The 27497-nt window shown below is 35.9% G+C and overlaps 1 protein-coding gene and 1 pseudogene across 17 annotated transcripts in view; one reads left to right on the plus strand and one right to left on the minus strand.

The window, feature by feature from the left end:
- LOC309649739 (synaptosomal-associated protein 23 pseudogene) overlaps window positions 1-27497 on the plus strand; it is a 424755-nt pseudogene that overhangs the window by 294820 nt on the left and 102438 nt on the right. The gene's annotated exons all lie outside the window — the stretch shown is intronic.
- TRIM37 (tripartite motif containing 37) overlaps window positions 1-27497 on the minus strand; it is a 282148-nt gene that overhangs the window by 252518 nt on the left and 2133 nt on the right. For 15 of the 16 annotated variants that reach the window (XR_014257253.1, XM_082439948.1, XM_082439952.1 and 12 more), the window contains exons 2-8: window positions 27292-27393; window positions 17500-17540; window positions 15678-15794; window positions 13657-13744; window positions 12132-12254; window positions 10335-10458; window positions 9406-9473 (exon numbers count right to left, since the gene is read on the minus strand). Coding sequence is in view for 15 of the 16 variants with exons in the window: in XM_082439948.1 (XP_082296074.1) it covers window positions 9406-9473; window positions 10335-10458; window positions 12132-12254; window positions 13657-13744; window positions 15678-15794; window positions 17500-17540; window positions 27292-27393 (663 nt within the window). In the remaining variant the exon portion in view is untranslated. The remainder of the gene's footprint in view (window positions 1-9405; window positions 9474-10334; window positions 10459-12131; window positions 12255-13656; window positions 13745-15677; window positions 15795-17499; window positions 17541-27291; window positions 27394-27497) is intronic. The other variant, XM_082439942.1, reaches the window with a different exon arrangement.

The following is a 27497-nucleotide window of genomic DNA, read 5'->3' on the forward strand; positions in this document are numbered from 1 at the left end:
GCGGTAGTAGCACTTGTCTTTAACCTCATTCAAAACAGTTTTGTTAGATTGTATGCGACAGCTGTCATATCAGGGTGCATTTAAAGAAAGATTTCTCAAAGTTGGTGAATTTTTGTGTAGCCATTTTAATACTGAAGATGGAAGAAGAAAAGCAACATTTCGGCATATTATGCTTTATTATTTCAAGAAAGGTAAAAACGCAACCAAAATGAAAAAAAAGATTTGTGCAGCGTATGGAGAAGGTGCTGTGACTGATTGAATGTGTCAAAAGTGGTTTGCAAAGTTTCGTGCTAGAGATTTCTCGCTGGACAATGCTCCACGGTCGGGTAGATGAGTTGAAGTTGATAGCAGTCAAATCGAGACATTAATTGAGAACAATCGACGTTATACCATGCGGGAGATAGCCGACATACTCAAAATATCCAAATCAAGTGTTGAAAATCCTTTGCAGCAGCTTGGTTATGTTCATTGCTTTGATGTTTGGGTTCCACATAAGTGAAAAAAACCTTCTTGACCGTATTTCCGCATGCGATTCTCTACTTAAACGTAATGAAAACATTCCGTTTTTAAAACAAATTATGACAGGCGATGAAAAGTGGATACTGCACAATAATGTGGAACAGAACAGATCACGGGGCAAGCAAAATGAACCACCACCAACCACACCAAAGACCGGTCTTCATCCAAAGAAGGTGAGGTGTATATGGTGGGACTGGCAGGGAGTCCTCTATTATGAGCTCCTTCCGGAAAACCAAACAATTAATTCCAACAAGTACTGCTCCCAATTAGACCAACTGAAAGCAGCACTCGACAAAAAGCGTCAACAGAAAATGCATAATCTTCCATCAGGATAACGCAAGTCCGCGTGTTTCTTTGATGACCAGACAAAAACTGTTACAGCTTGGCTGGGACGTTCTGATTCATCTGCTGTATTCAACAGACACTGCACCTTCATATGTCCATGTATTTAGGTCTTTACAAAATTCTTGTAATGGAAAAAATTTCAACTCCCTGGAAAACTGTAAAAGGTACCTGGAACAGTTCTTTGCTCAAAAAGATAAAAAGTTTTCAGAAGACGGAATTATGAAGTTGTCTGAAAAATGGCAGAAGGTAGTGGAACAATAGGGTGAATATGTTGTTCAATAAAGTTCTAGGTGAAAATGAAAAATGTGTCTTTTATTTTTACTTAAAAACCGAAGGCACTTTTTGGCCAACACAACAGCTTCTTTCAAAGTGGGTTTGAAAGTTAAGAATCTAGGTTTATTAATTTCCATTATAACAGTAAAGTTATTGAGTAAATGTATTTGATTTTAATGTATTTTTCTCTCCTTGTATATTAGCATAAATCCAATTCTAAGCAACTACAAATGTATTTTAGACTGGTACAGTGAAGCCATTATGTATATAAATGAACAAACCCCTAAAAGTCAATGACCTTCAAACAAGGATTTCTCAAATTGCACTCCAGGGAACAGAGAAATGTAACGACCTAACACACAGAAAAAAGTCTTAACCTCTGTCAATCTAGGAAACATTAAGTTATACCAAAGGTAAAAAGTGAGAAATCCAACTTTAGCAAAATAAGCATGGTAGTTAAAAGACTACTGATTTTGTACTCAAGACAACCAGTTTGAAGTCCTAGTCCTGCCACACACCAATTATGTGGCTCAGAGTCTGTTAATGTGTAAAACTGGAATAATATCTACCGCTGTTTGCTTTGCTGGTTTGTTAGATCAAGCATGAAACTGTACGTGAGACAGCTTTGTAAACTGCTATGGGCTGAATCGTGTCCCCACCCCAAACTCATTTGTTCCAGTCCCAACCACCAGTACCTCATAGTGTAACTATATTTGGAGATAAGCCCTTCAGAGGACAAAACGATAAGGCACCCATCTGCAAGCCGGAGAGAGAGGTCTCAGGGAAAACCAAACTGCCAATACTTTGATCTTGGACCACCAGCCTCCAGAACACTGAGAAAATAAACTTCTGTTGTTTAAGCCTCTCAGTCTGTGGTGTTTTGTTACGGAAGTCCTAGCAAACTAATACACTATCAAGTGCCATACAAATGATATTCATAAAACCCACTACAACAGAGTTTATGTCTTTTAAAAGATAGTTGCTTATAGCTCACCAAGAATAACAATATAACATAACTGGTATCATATGATAAATACCAAAATTTATAGCTTTCATTCAAATATTTATTGAATGCATACTATGTGTATCCCTCCTTGACCTTATTTCCTCCAAAGGTAGACTTTTAAATAGATACCTTTAATAAAGTTAAGGTAGTTCCTTTTACTCTTAGTTTGCTGAATAATTTGGCCATGAATGAGGATCAAATATAATTGAATGTTATTTTAAAAATTAATATTATTCTATTCATTTCTACTTATATGTTCATGTGGTTTTGCCCTTTAATCTCTTGCGTTACAATCAAGAGATTTTTCGGATAATGAAACATTCCTTTCATTCCTTTGATTAACCCTACCAAGTCTTGCTTTCTTGTTTTGTTTTAGTAAGTATCCTACTAATTTTGATTTGTCAGTATTTTAAGATTACGGTATTTATGTTTGTAATAGAATTGGACATTAATTTCGTTTTCTTATAGTGTTCTTATGCTGACTGGTTATTACCATTACATCAAAGACTGAGATGTTAGCTTTGGTACATTTTGTATTCTTTAAGGAAAAAAAAGTGCTTATGATAGATAACAGATATTTAAAGATCTGGTAAAAATTTTCCATTAGTCTGGATCTGATGTTTTTTGATGTCTTTTAACAATATACTTCCAATATAATTTACGTAATGTTTCTTAGTTTAAATTATATTCTTTCTTAAGTCATTTTCGGTAATTACAATTTCCTGGAAAATTATCTTCTTCATGTAGATTCTACCTGAATAAAGTTGCTCATTTTTGTAAAGCACATAGAATAGTGCCTGGTATATAGTAAATGCTATATCCATACTTACTTTTTAAAATATTTTTATTATTTAAATTTCTACTATATTTGTAGTCATGCCCCATTTTTCTTCCCAATATACTGTTGGACATTTTCTTCATTTTTCTTAATCAACCTTGTTAGAGTATCTTCTATTAAATTAATTTCTTCAAAGATCCAATACTGGGTATGTTGATCCTCTCAACTATTTCACGGCACTCTCTTTTGTTATTTCATCACTACCTCTGTGATTTCCTTCCATTTTATGCTTCTATACCATTGTTCTTTTTCTGTATTTTTTCACTTATTCATAATTTCTTAAACTGTATTTTAGACTAAAAGTTTCCTTCTAAATATCCTTTAGCTACATCTGACTATTTTAATAATTTATCATTTCAATGGCAATGTCCTCCTTCACTCAAGAACTATGTAGATATTTAACATATATTTAAATGCATACTTATATACATATATGTAAATTTTTAAACTGTGTTTTTGCTTTTGATGTCTATCTTAATTATACTGTGGTCACAGAACATGTTGTTTATATAAGTTTCTTAAATTTCTTCAGAATTCTATATACCTTAGTATGTGACAAAATGTTGAAACTGTTCCATGTGGACTTAAAAAGAATATATATTCTTCAGCTTGGGATTCAGAATTCCACATATACCTTTTAAATAAAGCTCTCAATTTTCTTTTTCAAAGATCTTCTATTCTTACAATCTTCTGTTAGTTGGAACTATTAGTTTATCAGATTTAAATAAAATAATTTATTTTTAATCACTCACTAAAGATAGTAATTTTATGAAAATCTTATAATTCTGTCAGCATCTGCGTTATATATTATGAATTTATGTTTTTGGAACACAAAATCATAACTGTCCTATCTTCCTAAGGTAGACTGTTCCCTTTTTATCACTAGTAATATTTTCACTTTAAATTTCTCATCATTCTCTAGATCTATCTTAAGAAGTTCATCATGGGATTTTTAAAACTTCGACTTAATCCATTTACATTTATTTTTATTACTGATGTCAGTGTCATCCACTAATGACAATACACAAAAATCCAAAAAAATACTCAACCCAAAAATAACCAAAAAAAAAACAAGGAACAAAGAGCAGGTGGAACAAACAGCAAGATATTAGACTCAAACTTCACCTTATAAGTGAACACACTAAACATCCCAGTTAAAAGTCAAAGATTGTCAGACTGAATTAAAAAAACTAGAGCCAATTGTATGCTGCCTACAAGACACACAAACTTTAAATATTTAGGAAAAAATTTATTAAAAATAAAATGACAAAATAACATATGACATAGTAATACTAGTTAAAAGAAAGCTAAAATGGCTTTTTGACATCAAATAAACTAGATTTCAAAGCAAACAGAAGGTCTTTCACACTGATAATGGAAACAATTCATCAAGAGAATATAACAGTCCTTGGACTTCCCTGGTGGCACAGTGGTTAAGAATCCGCCTGCCAATGCAGGGGACACAGGTTCGAGCCCTGGTCCAGGAAGATCCCACATGCCGCGGAGCAACTAAGCCCCTGTGCCACAATTACTAAGCCTGGACTCTAGAGCCCGAGAGCCACAACTACTGAAGCCTGTGTGCCTAAAGCCCCTGCTCCGCAACAAGAGAAGCCACCACAATGAGAAGCCCTCACACCACAACAAAGAGTAGCCCCTGCTCGCCACAACTAGAGAAAGCCCGCATGCAGCAACGAAGACCCAATGCAGCCAAAAATAAATGAATTAATTAATTAATTTAAAAAAAGAAGAAGAAGAAGTAGTAGGCAATATGAACTGCCCTATATCTAATTTTTTTTTTTTTTTTGGTTGCACTGCACAGCATGTAAGATCTTAGTTCCCTGATCAGGGAATGAACCTGTGCCCCCTGCAGAAGAAGCACAGAGTCTTAACAACTGGACTCCCAGGGAAGTCCCAAGAACTGCCCTGTATCTATTAAAGAAACTGATAACTTTTTGTTTTCCTTCTTTCTTTCCACAAAGAATACAAGGCCCTAATAGCTTCATTGGTGTATTCTATCAAACATCTAAGGAAGAAACATTATCAGTTCTACACAACTTCTTCCAAAATACTGAAGAGGGCATAATTTAAAGCTCATTCTTTAAGGCCAGCATTACTCTGATAACAAAGCCAGACAACGATTCTTTGAGAAAAGAAAACTACAGTCTAATATCCCTCATGCACAGAAGTGCAAAAATCTTAAACAAAATTTTAGTTAATCAAATCCAGTAATATATTAAAAGGACAATACATCAATCAACTTAGGGTTTTTATCCCAGGATAAAAGTTGCTTTAATATTTTTCTTAAATGTTCATCTATTTTAAGAACTAAAAAGAAAAACCATATGATCATCTCAATACATGCAGAAAAACAATTTGACAAAATCCAACATTCAATCCTCATGAAAACTCTCATCAAACGGAATAGAAACGAATTCCTAAACCTGATGAAGGACATCTACAATAAACCCACAGCTAACATCATACTTAAATCAACATTATACGAGAAGTTCTGGGCAGTAACACCTAACAAGAAATAAAAGGCAGGGCTTCCCTGGTGGCGCAGTGGTTAAGAATCTGCCTGCCAATGCAGGGGACACGGGTTCGAGCCCTGGTCTGGGAAGATCCCACATGCTGCAGAGCGACTAAGCCCGTGAGCCACAACTACTGAGCCTGCGCGTCTGGAGCCTGTGCTCCGCAACGGGAGAGGTCGCGACGGTGAGAGGCCCGCGCACCGCGATGAAGAGGGGCCCCCGCTCGCCGCAACTGGAGAAAGCCCTCGCACAGAAACGAAGACCCAACACAGCCAAAAATAAAATATAAATAAATAAATAAATTTATATATTAAAAAAAAAAAAAAGAAATAAAAGGCAGACAGATCAGAAAAAAATCTGTCTTGGACTTCCATGGTAGTCCACCGGCTAAGACTCCGCGCTCCAAATGCAGGCAGCCCGGGTTCAATCCCTGGTCAGGGAACTAAACCCCACATGCCGCAACTAAGAGTTCACATGCTGCAACTGAAGATCCCGTGTGCTGCAACTAAGACCCGGCAGCCAAATAAATAAATAAATAGAAACACAGAAAGACAGGAAAGGAAGGAAAGGAGGAAGGAAGGGAGGAAGAGGGGAAGGGGGAAAGGGGGAGGTAGGGAAGGAGGAAGGGAGGGAGGGAGGGAGGAAGGAAGGAAGGAAGGAAGGAAATCTGTCTTTATTCAGAGATGACATGACTATCTGCAGGCAATCCAATGAATCTACAAGATAGCCACTAGAACTAATAAATGAATTTAGCAAAATTGCAGGATACAAGATCAATATACAAAAATCAATTGTATAGATACAAGTCAGAAATTGGAATTTTTAAAAAACATCCTTTATTATAATATCAAAAATTCTGAAATACTGAATAAATCTGACAAAAGATGTGAAAAACTTGTACCTTGAAAGCTACAAAATACTGCTGAAATAAAGTCTTCTTCATGAAATGAAGACTCAGTATTGCTAAAATGTCACATCTCCCTAAATTATCTATAGATACAATGTAATTCTAATCAAAACCCCAAAACTTTTTTTGGCAGAAATTAATAAGCTGATTCTAAAGTTCATATGAAGATGCAAAGGATCTGGAATAACAAAAAACAACTCTAAAAAAAGGAAGAGCAAAGTTGGAGAGCTAACACTGCCTTTTATTATAAAGCAACAATGATCAAAACAGTACAGTAGTGACATAAATCAATAGACAATGTGTTTATGGACTAAGTTTTGAAAAAAATGCAAAGGCAATTCAGTGAAGAAAGGCTAGTCTTCAACAAATGGTGCTGGAACAACTAGATAGCCATATATAAAAAACAAAAACAAAAAGACTACCTTGGATCCATACCTCACATACAAAAATGGACCAGGGACTTCCCTGGTGGTCCAGTGGTTAAGACTCCGCACTCCCAATGCAGGGAGCCTGGGTTCGATCCCTGGTCAGGGAACTATATCCTTCATGCCACAACTAAAAGATCCTGAATACCACAACTAAGACCTGGTGCAGCTAAATAAATAAATTTTTTAAAAAAAGGATCAAAATGGATCATATGCCTAAATATAAAACCTAACACTACAAAACTTCTAGAAGAAAACACAGGAGAAAATCTTTGTCACCTTGGGTTAGGTAAAGATTTCTTAGCTATGACAGCAAAAGAACAAATTGATAACTTACACTTCATCAAAATTTAAAAACTTCCTTTTAAAAGACACTTTCAAGAGAATGAAAAGACAAGCCATAGACTTGAAGAAAATCTTTGCAAAGTACCTATCTAATAAAGGACTTCTATCCAGTTTTTTTATAAAGAACTCTCAAAACTCAGTAAGAAAACAAACAAGTCAATAAAATGATGGGCAAAAGATCTGAACAACAACAAAGAAAAAGATCTGAACAGACACCTCAACAAAGAAGATATATGGATGGCAAATAAGTTCAAGAAAGGATGCTTAGCATCATTAGGTATAAGGCAAATGCAAATTAAAATCATAATGAAATATTATTACACTCTTATGAGAACAGCTAAAATTAAAGATTGACTATATCATGTGTTAGCAAGGATGTGGAGGAACTGGCACTCTCAAAGACTACTGATGGAAATATAAATGGTACAATCTCTTTGGGAAAACAGACAGCATTTATTGAAAACCTAATCATGTATCTACCACTCTATCTTAGGAGGACCCAAGAGAAAAGGAAATATATGTCCATGTATAGATTTGTAAATGAATGCTCACTGCCACTTTATTTGTAAAACCCAAAACCAGAAAGCAAACCAAATGACCATAAACAGTTGAATGGAAAAACAAATTGTGGTATATACATACAATGGAATACTACTCAGCAATTAAAAAGGAAACAACTATTGATATATGAATGAACTAAAAATAATTCTGCTAAGTAAAAGAAGTCAGACATAAAACAAGTATATAATGTGTATGATTCCAATTACATAAAATGCTAGAAAAGGCAAAATTATCTATAATGACAGAAAGGAGATAGGGGGTTGCCTAGAGAGGGAAGTGTTGGGAGAAGCAGAAGGAGAATTTATAAAGAGGCACAAAAAATTCTGGAGGAAAAAAGTCACTACTTTGACTATGGTGATGGTTTCACAGGTGTATACATTTGTCAAACCTTATCAAATTACACACTTTAAATACATGCAGCTTATTTTTTGTCAGTTATCCTTCAATAAAGCTGTTAAAAGAAAAAAAAAGTGCACAGATCCCCAGATCCCACCCCTACTCCACTTATAGCTGGTTTAAATTTGTCCTATCACTCCAGCAGAAGGCTGCTAGTTTATTCTCTGGAAGGGATAAAATAAAATCTCTGGACTAGGAGAACAACATGCACAATTAAGAATGGGAATACTGGGGAATTCCCTGGCAGTCCAGTGGTTAGGACTCCGAGCTTTCACCACCGAGGGCTCTGGATGGGGAACTGAGATCCCGCAAGCCATGCAGCACGGTCAAAAAACATACTGAAGAGAAAAACAAGAATATTTAAATACTTATGTACTGAACTCTAACAGCCAAACTATCAACCAAATGTAAAGATTGAATAAAAATATTTTCAGACATGCAGTCTCGAAAAATTTATTCTGATTACCCTTTCCATGAAAGCCACAGAGGAAGTGTGATACCAAAACAAACGTGTAAATCAAGAGCATGGAAGCCATGGAAATCAGGAAACATGGGATTCAACCCAAGAAAGAAATGAAGGGGATCCCCAGGATGATAATTAAGAGAACAACTGCATGAGACAGCTGTGTATCAGGCATAGAGAGGAATTCGAGAATTCCAAAAACCAAATTCAAGACAGAAAAAATTATCAAATATTTATGTGACACTATACATTTTATTTATTCATTCACTATGTACTTTATCCCCACCTACCCTGAATCTAAATTATAAACTCTTTGAGGATTTTTTTGCCATTGTGTCCGCTGTTGTGTTCCAAAGCACCTAAAGCAATGCCTGCTATCTATTTGGTATGTAATAAAAATTTCCTTAATAAATAAAAATGCTAATTTTACCCTAAGAATCATTATGTGTAAGTAATTGGCAATAATATTCTATCTCGAAGTCACCACTTAAGTCACAATGTCAGAAGATTTTAATCTTTTAAAGATTTACAGATTCCTATTGGCTATTATTCCCAGTAAAAATAATTGTTTTTTGCAAAAACAAAATTAGTATTATTTTATCTAGTTCCCATACATGATGGAGAAACCTTGAATCAGCTGATTCCTATTTCATAAGAATCCCTAGTATAGCACACAGATCCCCAGATCTTTTGATCTCATATAATCTGTCAAAAAACAAAAAACCAAAAAACTTTTAAAGTACATGAACAGAAAAAGGATAAAGACTTTATCTCATTTCATTTAATATTTCATCACCTGGTGCTCTACTTCCTGAAGTAAGGATTCCAACAGTTCTGTTTCTTGTGTCAGAGATGTCTTCTGACCTATTTAAAAAATAGCAGAAGACCAACACTCAGGCTTCTTACTGGTTCAAGAATGAAAGTAAATTTCATTGAACATATTCAATAACAAGGAATCAATCTCAAGTAAGCAAAACTTCTTCATTACAGCTACCCTAAAAAATTTTTCCAGAGTTTTAATTATAGTAGCTTTGACAAGAGGATTTCAGAACCAACCCTAACTACAGTTACAGACAAAGGACAATGCAGGTCTATTAAATACTTCTAAGAAATATACAGTGACAGTATACTTTGTAATGAAATTAACATTATTGCTTCTTCTAAAGGAATATAAAGCTATAGAAAACTAACATTTTTAATCAATCAACTATTCTAAAATAATTCTTCCCCCCAAATTTAAATGCGGCCTAAAAAGAATGTAGTAAGTGGGCCATTTGTTTATATTAAATGTCAGCAAGAGGTATGTGCTTTGAACATAATAGGAACCTGTAAAAAAGAATGTCCAGAGAGGAAAACAGTCTCAAAGAAGTTGGAAACACAGAGGGATAAAGGAATTATTGTTACAGAAATTATTACTATAGAGAAGGAAGAAAGAAACTGTTTTACATGACACAAAAACAAAACAAAACAAAAAAAAGATAGGCACGCTTGCCAAATCAGACCACCTACTTTGCAAATCACAAAGTCTGAAGAGCTGGAAGCATATCCCATGAAGTTAGCAGAAGTTATATCAATTTGATGTAATGTTAATTGATACAGAGGAACAATTAACAGGTAGAACTTCTATTTTTTAAAGCAATCTTCCTAGCCTATGATAACTCACCAACCACTGAACCTCAAGGAGGTTCAAAGCACCATGTACACAAGCAGCATAGAAAAACTCACCCATCAGTGTTATAAGCTTATTCTTCAGCTGTGTGTCTAACCGTGCAATCATCATCTCCACTGCATTTCTAATTTCCCGAACACGCTCATCTTTTGCATTTCTTACAGCTTCGACATTTCTTTCCTAGAAGATAAACAGGTAAAAAAATTTTAGGACTCCTCTGGTGGTGCAGTGATTATGAAACCGCCTGCCAATGCAGGGGACACGGGTTTGATCCCTAGTCCGGGAAGATCCCACATGCCACAGAGCAACTAAGCCCGTGCGCCACAACTACTGAACCTGTGCTCTAGAGCCCGCGAGCCCCAACTACTGAGCCTGCGTGCCACAACTAGTGAAGCCCGCGCGCCTAGAGCCCGTGCTCCGCAACAAGAGAAGCCATTGCAATGAGAAGCCCGCACACCGTAATGAAGAGTAGCTGCTCGCCGCAACTCGAGACGGCCCATGCACAGCAACAAAGACCCAATGCAGCCAAAAATAAATTTATATAAAAAAAAATTTTAATTGAAGAATTTTGTAAATGGAAGTAAATAGACATTAATGCAATCACTGCAATTATTCTTAAAGTCAGCTGAATTCCTGAAACTCAGAAAAAAATTCTTAAACAATTAAAGCATAATAAAGTACACAATATTTTAACAGTTAAACAGAAAGATATGTAATTACAAAAAAAACTGTTCTAGGTAACACATACAAAACACATACTCAAAGCCCCAATCATATAGGAAACCACTGTTCAAACCCAAAAAATTATACTAAAGCCAGTTCACATCACACAAAACTCTAAAACAAATGAAAAATTTGAAAAACCACATCTACTCCAATTTACAAAGTTTTAAATATTTTTCAGAACCAAACAAAGAAAGAAAAAAATAGGGTTTTTAAAGATTGCAGAGTACATAGTTTTTTTAATAGCATACTACCAAAAATAAAAAGCAATCTTTCCTATACTTACTATTATAAGCACAAGCAGTGAAAATCTCAAACTAGAACAACCTCCCTAATGCCCAAATTAAAAAGCTGTCAAGAGAAAATACAAAAAAAGGTAACTAAACGAAGGCCAAATAGAAGCCATCGTACTTGTTTATATTCCAAAAAGAGTTTGTGTAGCATACATGTAACTCAAAAACATTATTTTCTGTATAAAGAATGTTATAAATGATGATCTCGATCTTGATTCCTACATGAGTAAAATAAAGACAACATCTTGAGTTAGGAATGGTCTGCAAACCTCAGGAATAACAGTCATTCTGGTAACTTTAAACAAAATATATTCCAAAAGTATATTTAGTACTTAAATGTTTGATGCTTATTACATTTTCCCATAGAAATAATATTACAAATGGTAAATAGCTCTCCAGAGCTCTTTGACCCATACAGTATCTAAAGAGTAGTGTTAAATATTACTCTGAATTCTTCAGTTTTAATTCAGGACATCAGAAATAGTTCATTCCCTGGTAGCAGAAACTCTCCCGAAGAATGAATGACTTAATGACTATAAAAGTCAATACTGATTCTGTTTAGGAGTCAATTACTGACTACGTAACAAACAGGCTTATTTAACTCATTCACTGATTCTCTATTTCTGCATAAGAGGAGGCAATTCTCTGGCTCCAACTTCAGAACAGACAAGGGGTTTGGATGCAAATTCCTCAGCTAGTTTGAAGTTGGTGAGAACAATTATAAATATATCTTATCAAAATTTCAAATCTTGAGTTCAACATCTGATTGATTTATATTATAAAAAATATATATTATAGACTATAAAAGGGATAATGATCTTTCAGTAGTAGTCTTACCACTTCTTGAACTAAGCTGATCAGTTCCATGAGACGCCGACGAAGTTTGGCTACCTCTTCATTCACTTTAGTAACATGCTGCTCATAAATTTCCGCCAAAGGTTTAAAGGTATGTCCACCATGCTATTTAAAGTAATGAGTAGTTTTTGAACATTTTCATATATCTCATCTGCATTTACATTCCTTCCTTAACATGGATACTAATGGATACTAATAAACTGGTAAATAATTTTAAATGAATTTTATCTTTTGGCTGCCTTTACTTTGTTAAAACAGCCCAGAGTTTGCTTAAAATCGCTTCACCCATATAGGAAATCCTTCAAGATTTTAGATAATGGACTTTAGCAAAATGTTTACTTATCTAGACGTCTTCACTCATTAGAAAGAAGCAAAATCCTTAATAATGGCCCAAACCACCTGACAACCTTATTTGTCACTCTTCTTTTGGTCAGTACTAGCCTTCTTCCATGACCTCAAACCTCTTCCCACAGCCCTTTGCAAAAGAAACGCCTTATTCAAAAATAATTCTCTTTCATCCACCCTGTCCAAATTCTCCACCCACTTAACTCCTACTCAATCCTTTGGAGCTTAACTCAGGGTCGGGTCCCGTGGTTATTCACTCTCATCAGCACTATATAATTATTCCTAATATTTATCACAACAGTAATTAAGTACAGATTTAGTTGTTTGATATCTGCCATGTTCCTCTCTGAACCCCCAGTCTCTAGCACAAATGAATAAATTAGAAAGGTACTTGAGGAAGAAAGATTAAAAAAAAAAAAAAAATCCTAAGAACTAGATGTCTGCATTCATATTGTTTCACAAATGTCTATAAAGTTTTTGTTCCATTTTAAAGAAACTAAAATTGGAAATCACAGCCAGGATATCAGATCAACTGATATGAGTAGACATTTTACAGGTTTTCAATTAAAATAAAGTATTTATGTAAGGGATGCACATCATACATCAAAATCCCCAACAAAAGAAAAAAAAAAAAGGTCATGAAGAACGTAGGGGTAAGACGGGAATAAAGACACAGACCTACTAGAGAATGGACTTGAGGATATGGGGAGGGGGAAGGGTAAGCTGTGACAAAGTGAGAGAGTGGCATGGACATATGTACACTATCAAACGTAAAATAGATAGCTAGCGGGAAGCAGCCGCATAGCACAGGGAGATCAGCTCGGTGCTTTGTGACCACCTAGAGGGGTGCCATAGGGAGGGTGGGAGGGAGGGAGATGCAAGAGGGAAGAGATATGGGGACATATGTAAAACTGATTCACTTCGTTATAAAGCAGAAACTAACACACCATTGTAAAGCAATTACTCCAATAAAGATGGAAAAAAAAAAAGAAGTTTCTCTGGAATAAGAGAAGGTACAATACCTTCTGCTATAAAGCAGATACATATAATTTTCATTCTATAAACAGAGTAAAATGATATTACTTTCTATCTAAATCAAACAAATATTTCAGTGCTTTCTACATTCTAATTAAAAATAATATGCTGAATTTGTTCCGCTTACCATTCCTCCCCAAAGTGCACACTGATGGCAGATACACTTCTTACAAGTCCAGCAAAATACACTAAGTTTTTCATGGTGATTTTCACATCTATACATTATGAAAAAAAAGTACAGTTATAAATTAAATAAATTTAAAAACTGGAACATAGTTACCGCAACAAATTCCTAAGTTTGGGCAAACAGGTCAGTCAATTTTAAATGACTATATCTCAGGAAATATAAAATGTACTCCATGGCTTCTGTGAATTAAGCTGAACAATTACATGTAGAGATAATTTTTTTTTAAGTATTATTTTCATCCATCTATAAGGACTTTAAAATCACATGAAAAATGCAGACTAGTTTCTATTTAAAGTACAAAGATAACATCATTTCTGAGAAACTGTATAGACGATAAATTCTATCCTATTACTACATTTTGTGCAAATCAGATTATGTGTCCATGCCTACATGAGCATGTATGCATGCACACTTTTTCTACATGTGACCAAAGTCAACAATAACCAAGACACAGGTGATTAATTGCACAATACCAGATCCTCATTAGAAATGAACAATTCAATTTTAAAAAGTTCTCCCTTAAACTGAATAACCACAAGCAAAAGAATAAAGTTGACATGGTTATTAATTGAATTGTGTGCCCCCAAATTCCTACGTTGAAGCCCTAATGTAATTGTATTTGGAGTTAGGGCCTTTAAGGAGGTAATGAAGGTTAAATGAAATCACAGGGGTGGAGGCCTACCCAATAGGACTGGTGTCCTTACAAGAAGAGAAAGAGACAGCAGGAGTGTGCACTCACAAAGAAAAGGCCACGTGAGGATGGAGTGAGGAGTAGCTATATCCTTGTCAAGGAGAGAGGCCTCACCAGAAACCAACCCTGACAATACCTTGACCTTGGACTACCAGCCTCCGAAACCATAAGAAAATAAATTTTGTTGTTTAAGCCACCCAGCCTGTGGTATTCTGTTATGGCAGCCCTAGTAGTTAAATACCTTTAAGTTAAATACCTTTAACTTATACCATATTAAAAAAGTAACTTAAAATAGATCAAAGACCTAAACATAAGACCTAAAATGATAAAACTCTTAAAAGAAAACACAGGGGAAAAGCTTCATGATACTGGATTTGGCAATGATTTCTTGGATATGACACCAAAAGCACACACAACAAAAGTAAAAATAGATAAATTGGACTATATCAAAATTAACAACTTCTGTACATTAAAGGACACAATAAACAGAGAAAAAGGGCAATCTATGGAATGGGAGAAAATAGGAACAGAAAGTAAAATGTTGGGAAATAGGAAATTATTGTTTAATGAATTGAGAGCTTCAGATTTGCAAAATGAAAAAATTCTGGAGATTTGCTGTACAACAACGTGCATACACTTAACACTACTGAACTGTATACTTAAAAATGGTTAAGATAGTAAATATTATGTTTCTTTTGCCACAATTTAAAAAATTGTTTCTCTTGCCTATAAAGGGGACACACTGTTGCAATTTTAAAAAGCTTTTCACTGATAAATCACACTGCGCTTACAGAAAATACCTAAATAGGTCGACATTTTATATTTCTCATTTATAAGTAATCTGAATATCCAATAGGAAATTAATAAAGCATGAAGAAACAGCATATTAGATACTGTCTCATTTAGCGTGATTTCCATACTACCAAATATAGAATATAGCTTTTACAATATAGGAAATTTATCAGAACCATTATTAATCAATGGCTTATATATAGGCACCTTTAGCAAACCCAAGGGGGGGGCCAGTAGGCATCAAGAAGCAAAGAAGAGAGATTAGTAATTAGCAAATTGTGGCAGTTCTAATCTTTTATGAGAGGCTTTAATAAAAGAAGTGAGAGTTAGAAGGGTTTTTCCAAATAGAGACACCCACACCATGCCAGAAGAAAATTGTCTTAGTGTTCACCTACGAAGCTTAAACTTTCAATAATGTCATTAAAATACTATGTGGCACAATCTATGAAACACCTGAACAAAGAAACTAAGGACATACTTGTCCTTTTCATTTTCTTCATGTTTGGTGAGACTGCAGAGTTGAAGAGTATCAAGCTGCTGTGTTACTTCTTCTGCCCAACGACAGTTTACTAGTTCTCGTAGCTGGAGTGGAGCACTGGAGAGAAAATATACATACATATACTCTCAGGAATTTGAGATCATTTTCTAAAACACATTTCAAAGGTAAATACTGAGGTGACAAATGTGTTAACTCAATGGGGGGAATCCTTTCACAATGTATATGTGTATCAAACTATCACATTTTATACTTTAAATACCTTACAATTCTGTCAATTATACCTCAACAAAGCTGGAAAAAAAAAAAAGGAAATTATAAATCAAGAAAAAATAAACACTCCTCAAAATAGGGCTCACAATCATATTCATACCATATTACTATCAAAATAGTAACAAAGACACAATGAAAAGTATGGTTTGTAACTTATTTTTACAATAATGTATCATTTACAAAAAAAACTGAATAAAAAAATTAGCAATTCAGGGCTTCCCTGGTGGCGCAGTGGTTAAGAATCCGCCTGCTAATGCAGGGGACACGGGTTCGAGCCCTGGTCCGGGAAGATCCCACATAAAAAAAAAAAAAAAAAAAAAAAAAAAAAATTAGCAATTCAGATTACAGACTGAATTCTTAATTCCTTAGTCTAAAGCTATACTCTCCAAAATGACAGCCACTACTCATATGTGACTATTTAAATTAAAAATTCAAATTAGTTAAAAAAAAGAAAATTTCATTATAGTTACACTAGGCTTACTTCAAGTGCTCTACTGCCACAGTTGACAGCAAGGCTATATAACATTTCCATCACACAGAAAGTTCTATTTGATACTGCTGATCTTCTTAAAAGTCAGTATGAAAAATGTGAACAGTACATGAAGAAAAATGGGCAAAAGATATGAAGTAGTTTAAGAAAAAGAGAAATTATAAACGGCTAAAAATGTTTTAATAGATGTTCAGTTTCAATCATTTTTTTAAAAAGTAGATTAAAAACGAGATACCATTTTTCACTTAGCAGAATGACAAAAAAATAAAATGATTGGTAATACCCAGTGTTGGCAAGAATGTGAGGAAGAAGCATTTTCAATATCTATTATTAGGAACATAAAATGGTAAAAAACCTTTCCCTTCAATGCAATCTGGCCTCATTTGAAATAAACGAAAACGGAAACAACCTAAATGTCTCTCAATATAAGCATAAAAAAAAAAAAAAATCAATGTATAATCTTACAGGGGATTATTATTCAAACACTGATTTTAAATGACATATATGTACATATGATCAATAAAGGCACCACCATATTTTACATGGGAAAAAAAAAAAGCAAAATAATATTACATCATTTGTGCTTTTTAAGAAAACATTTATATGTATACATCAGTACATATATAGAAAAATGTCTAGAAGAACAGGTACCCAAACCTAACACTAACAATTTCTTCTGAAAGTGTTAAATCATGAAAAAATCAAGTCGGGTATCAGAATCAGAAGCCTTTTTATTACTATCTGGATTTTTTTTTTAACAGAAACTTTATTTTTTTTTAGTTATAAAAGGTAAGTTAAGAAGTTACACAATGATTTTCCAAAAGAAGGTAAACAATGTAATGTATTCTACATAATTCTAAGTCAGGTAAATTAGTCTGCATTTCTTTATCTAGATAGATTGCTTATTTTCTTTTCAACTGTATTTGCAAAGAGTAGAAATGTGGCAGGTTGCAGAAAGAATGTTATGAGTATTAGGACACACGCTGACCCCATCACCTTACTACTTTCCAAATTCACAAATAATCACAGTAAAACACTTACCGGCAATGAGGACATTGAGCTCTCTGCTCTGTCAGCCAGCGCTAAGGAGGCAAAAAAAATTAGATTTTGATTGCAGATAACACCACTAATTTGTACATACTGAAACCTTACATACCAAATTTAATGAGTTTAACTCTCTAGTGCCTGCATTAATTATAGAGATACTTATAGAATAGCAGGCAATCTGTCTCATTATCATCGTGACAGGAATAAATTTTCAAAGGCACAGAACTCATTCCAAAATAATTATTAAGAAGCTATTCTCTCACAGGTAAGAAAGTGATCCTAGGACTCTGGATCTCACAGGGAAGGTGTGAATAATCTGCACAAAAATAATAATGATATTGTTACTACCACCCCCCCAAAATAAGCCACTATGATGATTTACTTCTAACTAACCCACCATAAAATCTCTGAGGAATTTTAAGGTACTACTAAATTCCTTTTTGAAAAGCAATCTAATTGTAAGGTATATACATTATGGCTATATAAGTTAGACAGAAAAACATAAATAAGCAATACAGCAAAACTTTGTCTTAAATGAGTTCTACAATTCAGTCATTTAAACATCTACATAACCTGGTTTCCTCATAATTATAAAAAGTTTTACAAGAGAATAATATCTCTACTAAACCTCAAATTCTATTAATTTAACCATTTTCGTTATTATTGGATAGGGAGCAGTTTTACACCATATACAAAGGAGATGCTAATACCTTTCCAAAAACAATAGCTCCATGGTTAAATATTTTAATTGTCTGGTAAACAGGTTTTGAGGTAAATAAATATATAATCCAATAGCTATGTACTCTCAATATCTGTTATTTCTGTTTATCCCTTCCTATTTCTATGAAAGAACCTAAGCTTTTACCTAAAGTCAAATAATTAACTCAGAAATAAAATTCCCAAGGAATCCTTAAAGAACAATGGAAGATTAAATAGGGGGAAGTGTACTTCATAGCACAGAAAATAAAGCTGTAAGAAAAAAAATAGATGTAAAAGGATTCCATTCTTAACAACCTGGAACATCATCTCTTTGGTCCCTGAGCAAAGCAAGATTTAGGTCAGGTTTCTTTCCCTCAAACAATGCTCTGCTAAAGTCATAGCACTCCTCCAGGACCGGTCTCAGCCTACCACCTCTCTAGCCTCATCTTCTACCTCACCCTAGGGGATCCAGCAAGATTAAGTCTTTAAATATGTTTCCCCTCTCTGCCCAGGATATTCAACACCTCTCTTTAACTAGGTTATTCTGGCTCACCCTTTAGATTTCAGATTATATGTCACTTCCTCCAGAAAGCTCCCTGTCTATAGACTATTTAAATACCATTGTTATGCTTTACCACAGTAACCTATACTTCCCCTTTCATTGTACCTATAACACTTGGTATACTGACTTATTTGTTTGTCTCCCCTGCCCTACTAAACTAAAAGCTCTATAAAGGTTGGGACCATGGTAAGGAATGACCCAGTCTGTATTTTTTATTACGCCCCTCCCTTCCAGTCAAAACAGGCTTATTGCTATAATATATACCACTCTTGGCATCCTATTTGTGTATTTGCTTATACTGTCCCTCTATCCACGTGCTGTCCCATGGGAAAGTCCACTGATTATGTCCATAATACTTTCCTGCCTATCCTAGGCTAGTGATCTTTCCCTTCTCTTATTATTTGTGGCATTTTTACCTTGTATTCTATAATCTCATTTAATCACAAAACAAATATGGCAATTTTAATACTTTGAGGAAAAACAATGTTTCTACCAAACCAAAACCAAAGGTAAGAACCAGTGATACAATATTTGTACTCAAGTAATATTAAAGAAACACCTTTGTAGCAATTCCCCCACATTCAATTTAAGAATTAACTTCTCGGGCTTCCCCGGTGGCGTAGTGGTTAAGAATCCGCCTGCCAGTGCAGGGGACACAGGTTCTAGCCCTGGTCTGGGAAGATCCCACATGCCGCGGGGCAACTAAGCCCATGCACCACAACTACTGAGCCTGTGCTCTAGAGCCCACGAGCCACAACTACTGAGCCCGCGTGCCTAGAGCCCGTGCTTCGCAACAAGAGAAGCCACTGCAATGAGAAGCCCGCGCACGGCAACAAAGAGTAGCCCCCGCTCGCTGCAACTAGAGAAAGCCCGCACGTAGCAAAGAAGACCCAACACAGCCAAAGATAAATAAATTAAATAAATAAATTTAAAAAAACAAGAATTAATTTCTCTCCTTCGTTAAATGGAAGAATCACAAGCTTGAGACATTATTCAAACCTGAGTCTTATTCCTAGCTCTGGCACTTACTATGCGACACCAGACATGTGACTGATCTCAAGTTTCCTCATATGCAACAAGAGAATCAGCATTCCTACTCTGCAAAGTTGTTCAAGGGAAATCCTCAACAAAAACCTAGCAAACAAATTCAAAAAGAGTATACACCTTGACCAAGTGGGATTTGTTCCTGGGATACAAGGATAGTTCAACCTACAAAAATCATTCAATATAATACATCAATCACATTAAGAAAATGAAGGAAAAACCCACATGATCATCTCAATGGATAAAGAAAAGGCATCTGACAAAATCTAATATCCTTTCATGATACAAGCACTCAAGAAACAGGAAAAGAAGGGAACTTCCTCAACTTGATAAAAGTCCATACATAAAAAACCCACAGCAAACATCATACTCAATGATGAAAGACTGAAAACTTGTCACAAACTTAGAGGACTCATATTTCCTGATTTCAAAGTTTACTACAAAGTTACAGTAAATTAAAACAGTTTGGTACTGGCATAAGGACAATGAAATAGAATAGAGAGCCCAGAAATAAACAGAAAGGGACAAATATTCTATGATTCCATTTATACGAGGTAGTCAAATTCATAGAGAAGAAGGAATAGTGGTTGCCAGGGGTTGGGGGAGGGTAATGGACCAAAGTAATAAAAGTACACATCCTTGTCTTTTTCCTGATCTTAAGGGAGAAGTATGTACTACTACATACCTATGAGAATGGCTAAAATTCAAGACTGAACATACCAATACCAAGTGTTGGCATTAACATGGAAGAATCGGAACTCTCATACACTGCTGTTGAGAATGTAAAATGATACAATTATTTTAGAAAACAGTTTGACAATTTGTTAAGCAGTTAAACATACACCTACGATATGATATAGCCATTCCACTCCTATTTACCCAAGAGAAATGAAAGCTTAAGTCCACTGAAAGACTTGTATACAAACATTCATAGCAGTTTTCTTTGTAAATGCCCAAAACTAGAAGCAACCTGTATGTCCATCAGCAGGTGAATGGATAAACAAATTACAGCATATGCATACAACGGAATGCTACTATGCAGCAATAAAAAGAAATACTTTTTAAAAAAATTTTATTTATTTTTTTATACAGCAGGTTCTTATTAGCTATCTATTTTATACATATTGGTATATATATGTCAATCCCAATCTCCCATTTCATCCCATCACCACCACCACCACCCCCCGCCACTTTCCCCCCTTAGCGTCCATACGTTTGTTCTCTACGTCTGTGTCTCTATTTCTGCCCTGTAAACCGGTTCATCTGTACTATTTTAAAAGGGAATACTATTGATACAACAACATAGATGAATCTCAAAATAATTTTGCTGAGTGAAAAAAGCCAGACCGTTAAGAGTACATATTGTAAGATTCCATTTGTATAAAATTCTAGAAAATGCAAACTTATTATAGTAATAGAAAGCAGATCACTGGTTGCTTGAGAACAAGACAAGAGGAGGTAGGGACTATCAAGAGGCACAAAGAAACTTTTGGGGATTGGAGATATGTTCATTATCTTGACTGTAGGGATGGTTTTTCAAGTGTATACATTTGTCAAAACTTATCAAACTGTGTACTTTAAATATGTGCAGTTTATTGTATGTCAAATATACCTTATTTTAAAAGGCTGAAAAATTAAAAACAAAGTCAATAATTATTGGCAAATTGCTACCAATACTAAAAATCAACAGGGGGTAAGAAAAAACTGGATGAGAAAGATGTGGGCAAAATAACGGGAAAAAATACAAAACAGGAACAGATACTGAGAGAAAATCAGCTGAGTGTAGCTAGATAAATGAAGACCTGGCCTGAAAACACAGCCAATGTTCCTGCTTTTGGGTACGCCTGTGGAGGCATCAGGGAGTCGCCGGTAGAGTGCTGGCCTGGGGATAAGTTTAGTCTTGGTCTGTCACCAACTACTAGGTGACTTTGGACAAGTCTATTCATGAGTCTGGGCCTTAGTTTGTTAAAATGACACAAGCATCTGGACTGTCAAAGATAGTTCAATTTCTGTGGACAAATGAACAGAGATGAGATGGAAGAGAAGGGAAAGCATTCAAGTAAACAGTATTACAATGTGGTTGTGTGGAGTGCTCAGCGTCTCAAGGACTTTGCTCCTGTAATTACCCCTCGCCTCTCTAGCATCAATTATTCTCTACTGGTTCAGTCCCAGGAAGATATAAACCTTCTCCTAAAAGATGACTCTCAACATCCCTTCAACCCACTACACCTTGTTTCTCCCCTTTACAACAAGATTCTGTGACAGTTTTTATACTTGCTGTCTCATTCTCCTCCCACTCTCTGACATCAAGTTTTTGCCCCCACTGTTCCACTGAAGCTATTTATCAGGGTCACCAATAACCTACATATTCTCAAATCCAAGGGATTTCCCTGGTGGTGCAGTAGTTGAGACACCGCACTTCCTGGTTGGGGAACTAATAAGATCCTGCATGCTGCGCAGCACAGCCGAAAAAAAAAAAAAAGGAAAAAAAAAAAAAATCAGATCCAATGGTCAATTCCCAGGCTAGAACCATATGACACAGCTGAACGCCTCCTTTTTTTTTTTAGTTTTTTATTTTATTTATTTATTTATTTATGACTGTGTTGGGTCTTCGTTGCTGTGTGTGGGCTTTCTCTAGCTGCAGCGAGTGGGGGCTACTCTTCGTTGTGGTACACGAGCTTCTCATTGCGGTGGCTTCTCTTGTTGAGGACTCTAGGCACGCAGGCTTCAGTAGTTGTGGCTCGCGGGCTCTAGAGCGCAGGCTCAGTAGTTGTGGCACACAGGCTTCAGTAGTTGTGGCTCGTGGGCTCTAGAGCGCAGGCTCAGTAGTTGTGGCACACAGGCTTAGTTGCTCCGCGGCATGTGGGATCTTCCCGGGCCAGGGATCGAACCCGTGTCCCTTTCATAGGCAGGCAGATTCTTAACCACTGCGCCACCAGGGAAGCCCTAAACTACTCCTTTTTGAAACATGTTTTTCAGTTGAATTCTGTGATGCCTCACTCCTGGCTCCTTCTTATTATCCTCTGCTGAATCCTTCTCCTAACATCTAAACATTGAGTGACCCAGAGTTCAGACCTAAAAATCTCTTCCCACAGGAGGTAATCTGATGGTCTCATCTAGTTCCCTGGCTTTAAATACTATCTATATGCTAATTATTCAATCTCTCTAACGTCCCCTTCCTCAAATCCAGGTTCATATTTCCAACTGTCAACCTCTCCAATTAGATGTATAATAAACATCTCAAACTTTACATATTAAAAAAGAAAACTTTATACATTAAAAGGGTGAATTTTATGTTATGTGAATTATATCTAAATTTTTTTAAGATTTTAAAAATTACAAGTATTGTAATAAAGTGAACTAGTCCAAAATTTTGAACTGGAGTATCACAGAGTCACAAATTTTTTTTTTTTTTTTTTTAAAAAGAAAGAACTATATTTAATCATACCACGGGCTTCCCTGGTGGCGCAGTGGTTAAGAATCCACCTGCCAATGCAGGGGACACGGGTTTGAGCCCTGGTCCAGGAAGATCCCACATGCTACAGAGCAACTAAGCCCGTGTGCCACAACTACTGAGCCCGCAAGCCACTACTGAAGCCCTCGTGCCTAGAGACCGTGCTCCACAACAAGAGAAGTCACCGCAATGAGAAGCCAGCGCGCCGCAACAAAGAGTAGCCCCCGATCACAACTAAAGAAAGCCCACGCGCAGCAACGAAGACCCAACGCAGCCAATAATAAATTAATTAATAATAAAAAATCATATTGCTCTCACTAGCAAAAACAATGGTTTTCTGTAGTTACTAAGTAAAACGTAATTTAAAAGTAAAAAAAAAAAAAAAACACTTTTACATCTATACCCTACCCAAATCTGTTCTTCCCTCAGTTTTTTCTATTTCAGAATGGGAAACCTTTCATTCACCCAGATGCTGTAAAAAACTTTCCTCACATCCCATCTGTATGAAAATCCATTGATTCTACCTTCAAAACATATCCAGAATTGCCCTATTTTTCACCACCTTCACTGTTACCATTCTGGTCTAAACCACCATCCATCTTTCACTAATAAAGCACATCCTAACTGCTCTCCTCACTCTCCCCCCATCTGCCTACAGTCCTCTTTCCACACAGTAGCCAGAGTGATAGCTTTCAAAACATTAATTACTTCAAATCACTCAAAAGCTTTCAATGGCTAGCAGCACACTTAAATAAAATCCAAGGTCTTTACCAAGGCCTCTAGCTACATCTTCAAACTCATTTCCTTTCCCTCTCTCCCTCTGTCCACTTTGCTCTAACCACACTGCTTCTCTGGTATTTCTCAACACACTAAACATACTTCTTTCTCAGGGCGTTTGCCCCTTCTGATTTCTCTGCCTGGGACTTTCTTTCCCTACATATTCCCATCACTCTCATCCTGGTCTCTGCTCAAATGTCATCTACTCAGAGAGACCTTCCCAGACTATTCTATCTAAAATAGCTACCAACCTGCCAGTTACCTCTCAAAAGTCCCTACTCTATAACCTCAACCAGTTTCATTTTTCTTTATGCTATGAAGAATAGCTAACATATAGCTATTTACTTTTTTGCCTATATCCCAACTAGAAAACAAGTCAATTCCTTAAGAAGTCAGTGCTTAACTCCAAGTCCACAATTAATATTTGTTCAATGAACGAACAAATGAATGGTGAATTCAGGAACCAAAACAACTCTGAAAAAGAAAGGTTAGAACCAGATTATTCAGATGGTCTGAATATAAGGCTAATGTTCTTGGACTTTATCCTTCAGGCAATAAATCTCTGAGGCTTCTGGGAGGAAAAAAGAATGACATTACTGGAAAATATCAATACGGCAGCAGGATACAAAATGGACAAGAGAAGAAAAGACTCAAGACAGAGAGATCAGTTAGATAGTAACTATAATTATCTAAGCACGAGGTAATAGATGTCTGTATTTCTCTATTAGGATGGTAATAATAAGAACGGAAAGGTAGGACAGATATAAATGACACTAGGAGATAACTGACAAGACTTAAAAATTATTGGTATCAGAGGTTTCAAGTTTGATTAGTAGAAAAGAACAAACAAAAAAAAAAGAATTCAAAAAGAGTCAATTTGAGAAAATAATAGGAAGAATTTGATCTAGAACAAAGTTCAAGATGCTGGAAGGACAATCAGATAAGACATTTACAGGTCAATGCTGAAGGACTAGATTTACGAGCCATGCACACAGATGATAGTTAAACCTGCAAAAGTAAATCAAATTTCTCAAAGTAGATAAAAATTTCCCAGAAACTTCATAATAGAGAATGCCAGCGCAATATTTAAGAAATAAATACTTGTAAGCAACAGTAGGAGGAAGAAGAAAAGTGAAGAAATGAAGAATCAATGAGTGGACTTCCCTGGCAGTCCAGTGGTTAAGACTTTGCCTTCCAATGCAGGGGGTGTGGGTTTGATCCCTGGTCCAGAAGTTAAGATCCCACATGCCTCAGGGCCAAAAAACCAAAACATATAAAACAGAAGCAATATTGTAACAAATTCAAAAAAGACTTTAAAAATGGTCCATGTCAAAAAAAAAAAAACTTAAAAAAAAAAAGAATCAGTGAGGTATAAGGTAATAACCAGAGATCATATGTATGCTGAACCTTCATCAAAAGAGCTGAGTCCAGATCTACTCTACCAATAAATTAACTACAGGGATAGAGGCCAATTACTTAATTTCTCTAGCTTCATTCAGCTTTACCATTTATAAACCATAATGATATGTATGAGTTGCTATTTTTACAATAGAATAATACAACACCTTACAAATGAAGAGTACATTTTAGTTTTTTTTCTAAACAAGTGTCCACCATTAGCCTTTTTTTTTTTTTTTGATGTGGACCTTTTTTTTTTTTTTTTTAATTTTTATTTTTGGCTGCATTGGGTCTTCGTTGCTGCGCACAGGCCCTCCCTAGCTGCGGCGAGTGGGGGCTACTCTTCACTACAGTGCATGGGCTTCTCACTGCGGTGGCCTCTCCCGTTGCGGAGCATGGGCTCCAAGCGCGCAGGCTTCAGTAGTTGTGGCTCGCGGGCTCTAGAGCACAGGCTCAGTATCTGTGGCGCAAGGGCTTCACTGTTCCATGGCATGTGGGATCATCCCAGACCAGGGCTCGAACCCGTGTCCCCTGCATTGGCATGCGGATTGCTAACCACTGTGCCACCAGTGAAGTCGCGATGTGGGCCATTTTTAAAGTCTTTATTGAATCTGTAACAACATTACTTCTGTTTTATGTTTTGGTTTTTTGGTGGAGAGGCACGTGGGATCTTAGCTCCCCAACCGGGGATTGAACCTCCCACCCCCTGCATTGGAAGGTGAAGTCTTAACTACATTTCAGTTTCTAAATTACCTTTTAGCTTATCTCATTTAACGCCACAACCATCCTGTGAGAAAGATCTTGTTATTCACATTCTATTGTTTGAGAAAACAACACTAAGAAGATCAAGTCTCTCAGTTTATGAGTGGGAGAATCAGCATGGTATGTAACTTAGGCCCTCTGTAGACATGTAGTGCCAAAGAACACAGACTCTTGACCCAGGCTTCCTGGGTTCAAATCCAGCTCCATCATTTGCTAAATGTGTGACTGGAAGCAAATGATTTAAGTGTTACAGATATTACTCTTGACAGAGGGATATTTATCTTCCTCAGGCAGGAATAAGGAACCACAGAGAAATTTTGAGATGATGAGCGTGTTAGATGACTTTGACTTTCTCAATAAAGGAAATAATCAACTAAGAGTCACGTGGGCCAGGCAGTTTTCAACTATGGCCTGCAGATGTGCGACCGAATCCCCACACACAACCAAAATAAGCTCTTCTGCTTTACATCTTAAGCTTCCTCGTAATTTTGTTTCTGGGGGTCACCTACATTCAATTTTTAAAGCCACTGGATTATATTCATCTTTAACGTCTCTTTTAACTGTAAGATTATATGATTTTATTATGTGCCTTTTAACCCATTACTAGCTTTTTCTCTATCTTACCCATCAAACAAGTATAAACTCTCCCTCCTGAGTCTCATAGCACTTTGTGAGTGCCTCTTTATGACACTACACATTCTTCAATATAAACACACAGTCCATTCTCTCAATTAGATTTAAGCTCCTGCAGGGCAGGCACTTCCATCACTTATCTTAGTATCCTCAACCCCAAACACAATGCAGGTAAGCACTTCGTAAGTACTTGTTAAATGTGCAGTGATTTAATAATGTAAATATACTAAAATTACACTGGGCTTTGGTTTCCAGACACTTCATGGCAATTATGACTTGATGATTATTCATCTCCATAGTACTAAACAATATACATTGATGGTCTCCCTATTAAGAAACAATCATTTAAGACATTTTTAAAAGGGCATAAAATGTAAAATTAAAACAAGATAAAGAAAATGGTTTTTACAATACACCCTATATATACTAAATGTATGTAAAAAAAGATACAACTTACCCTGATACAGCTGAAACAACAAAGCTTGGAGCAATGAGGACACAGGCGTGCATCCCGCAATTTCTCCATACAAATGAAACATCGGAAAACCTCAGCAATGCTCTGAAAATAATAAAAGATATAAGGTTCACCAGATTACGCTACTGAATCATGAGTAAAAAGCATGCTTGCAATAATTCACCTGACAATTACATTTATTCTGGGTT

Source organism: Balaenoptera physalus (genome assembly GCF_965194825.1).
Source record: "Balaenoptera physalus genome assembly, chromosome: 20".
NCBI classification, from domain to species: Eukaryota; Metazoa; Chordata; class Mammalia; order Artiodactyla; family Balaenopteridae; genus Balaenoptera; species Balaenoptera physalus.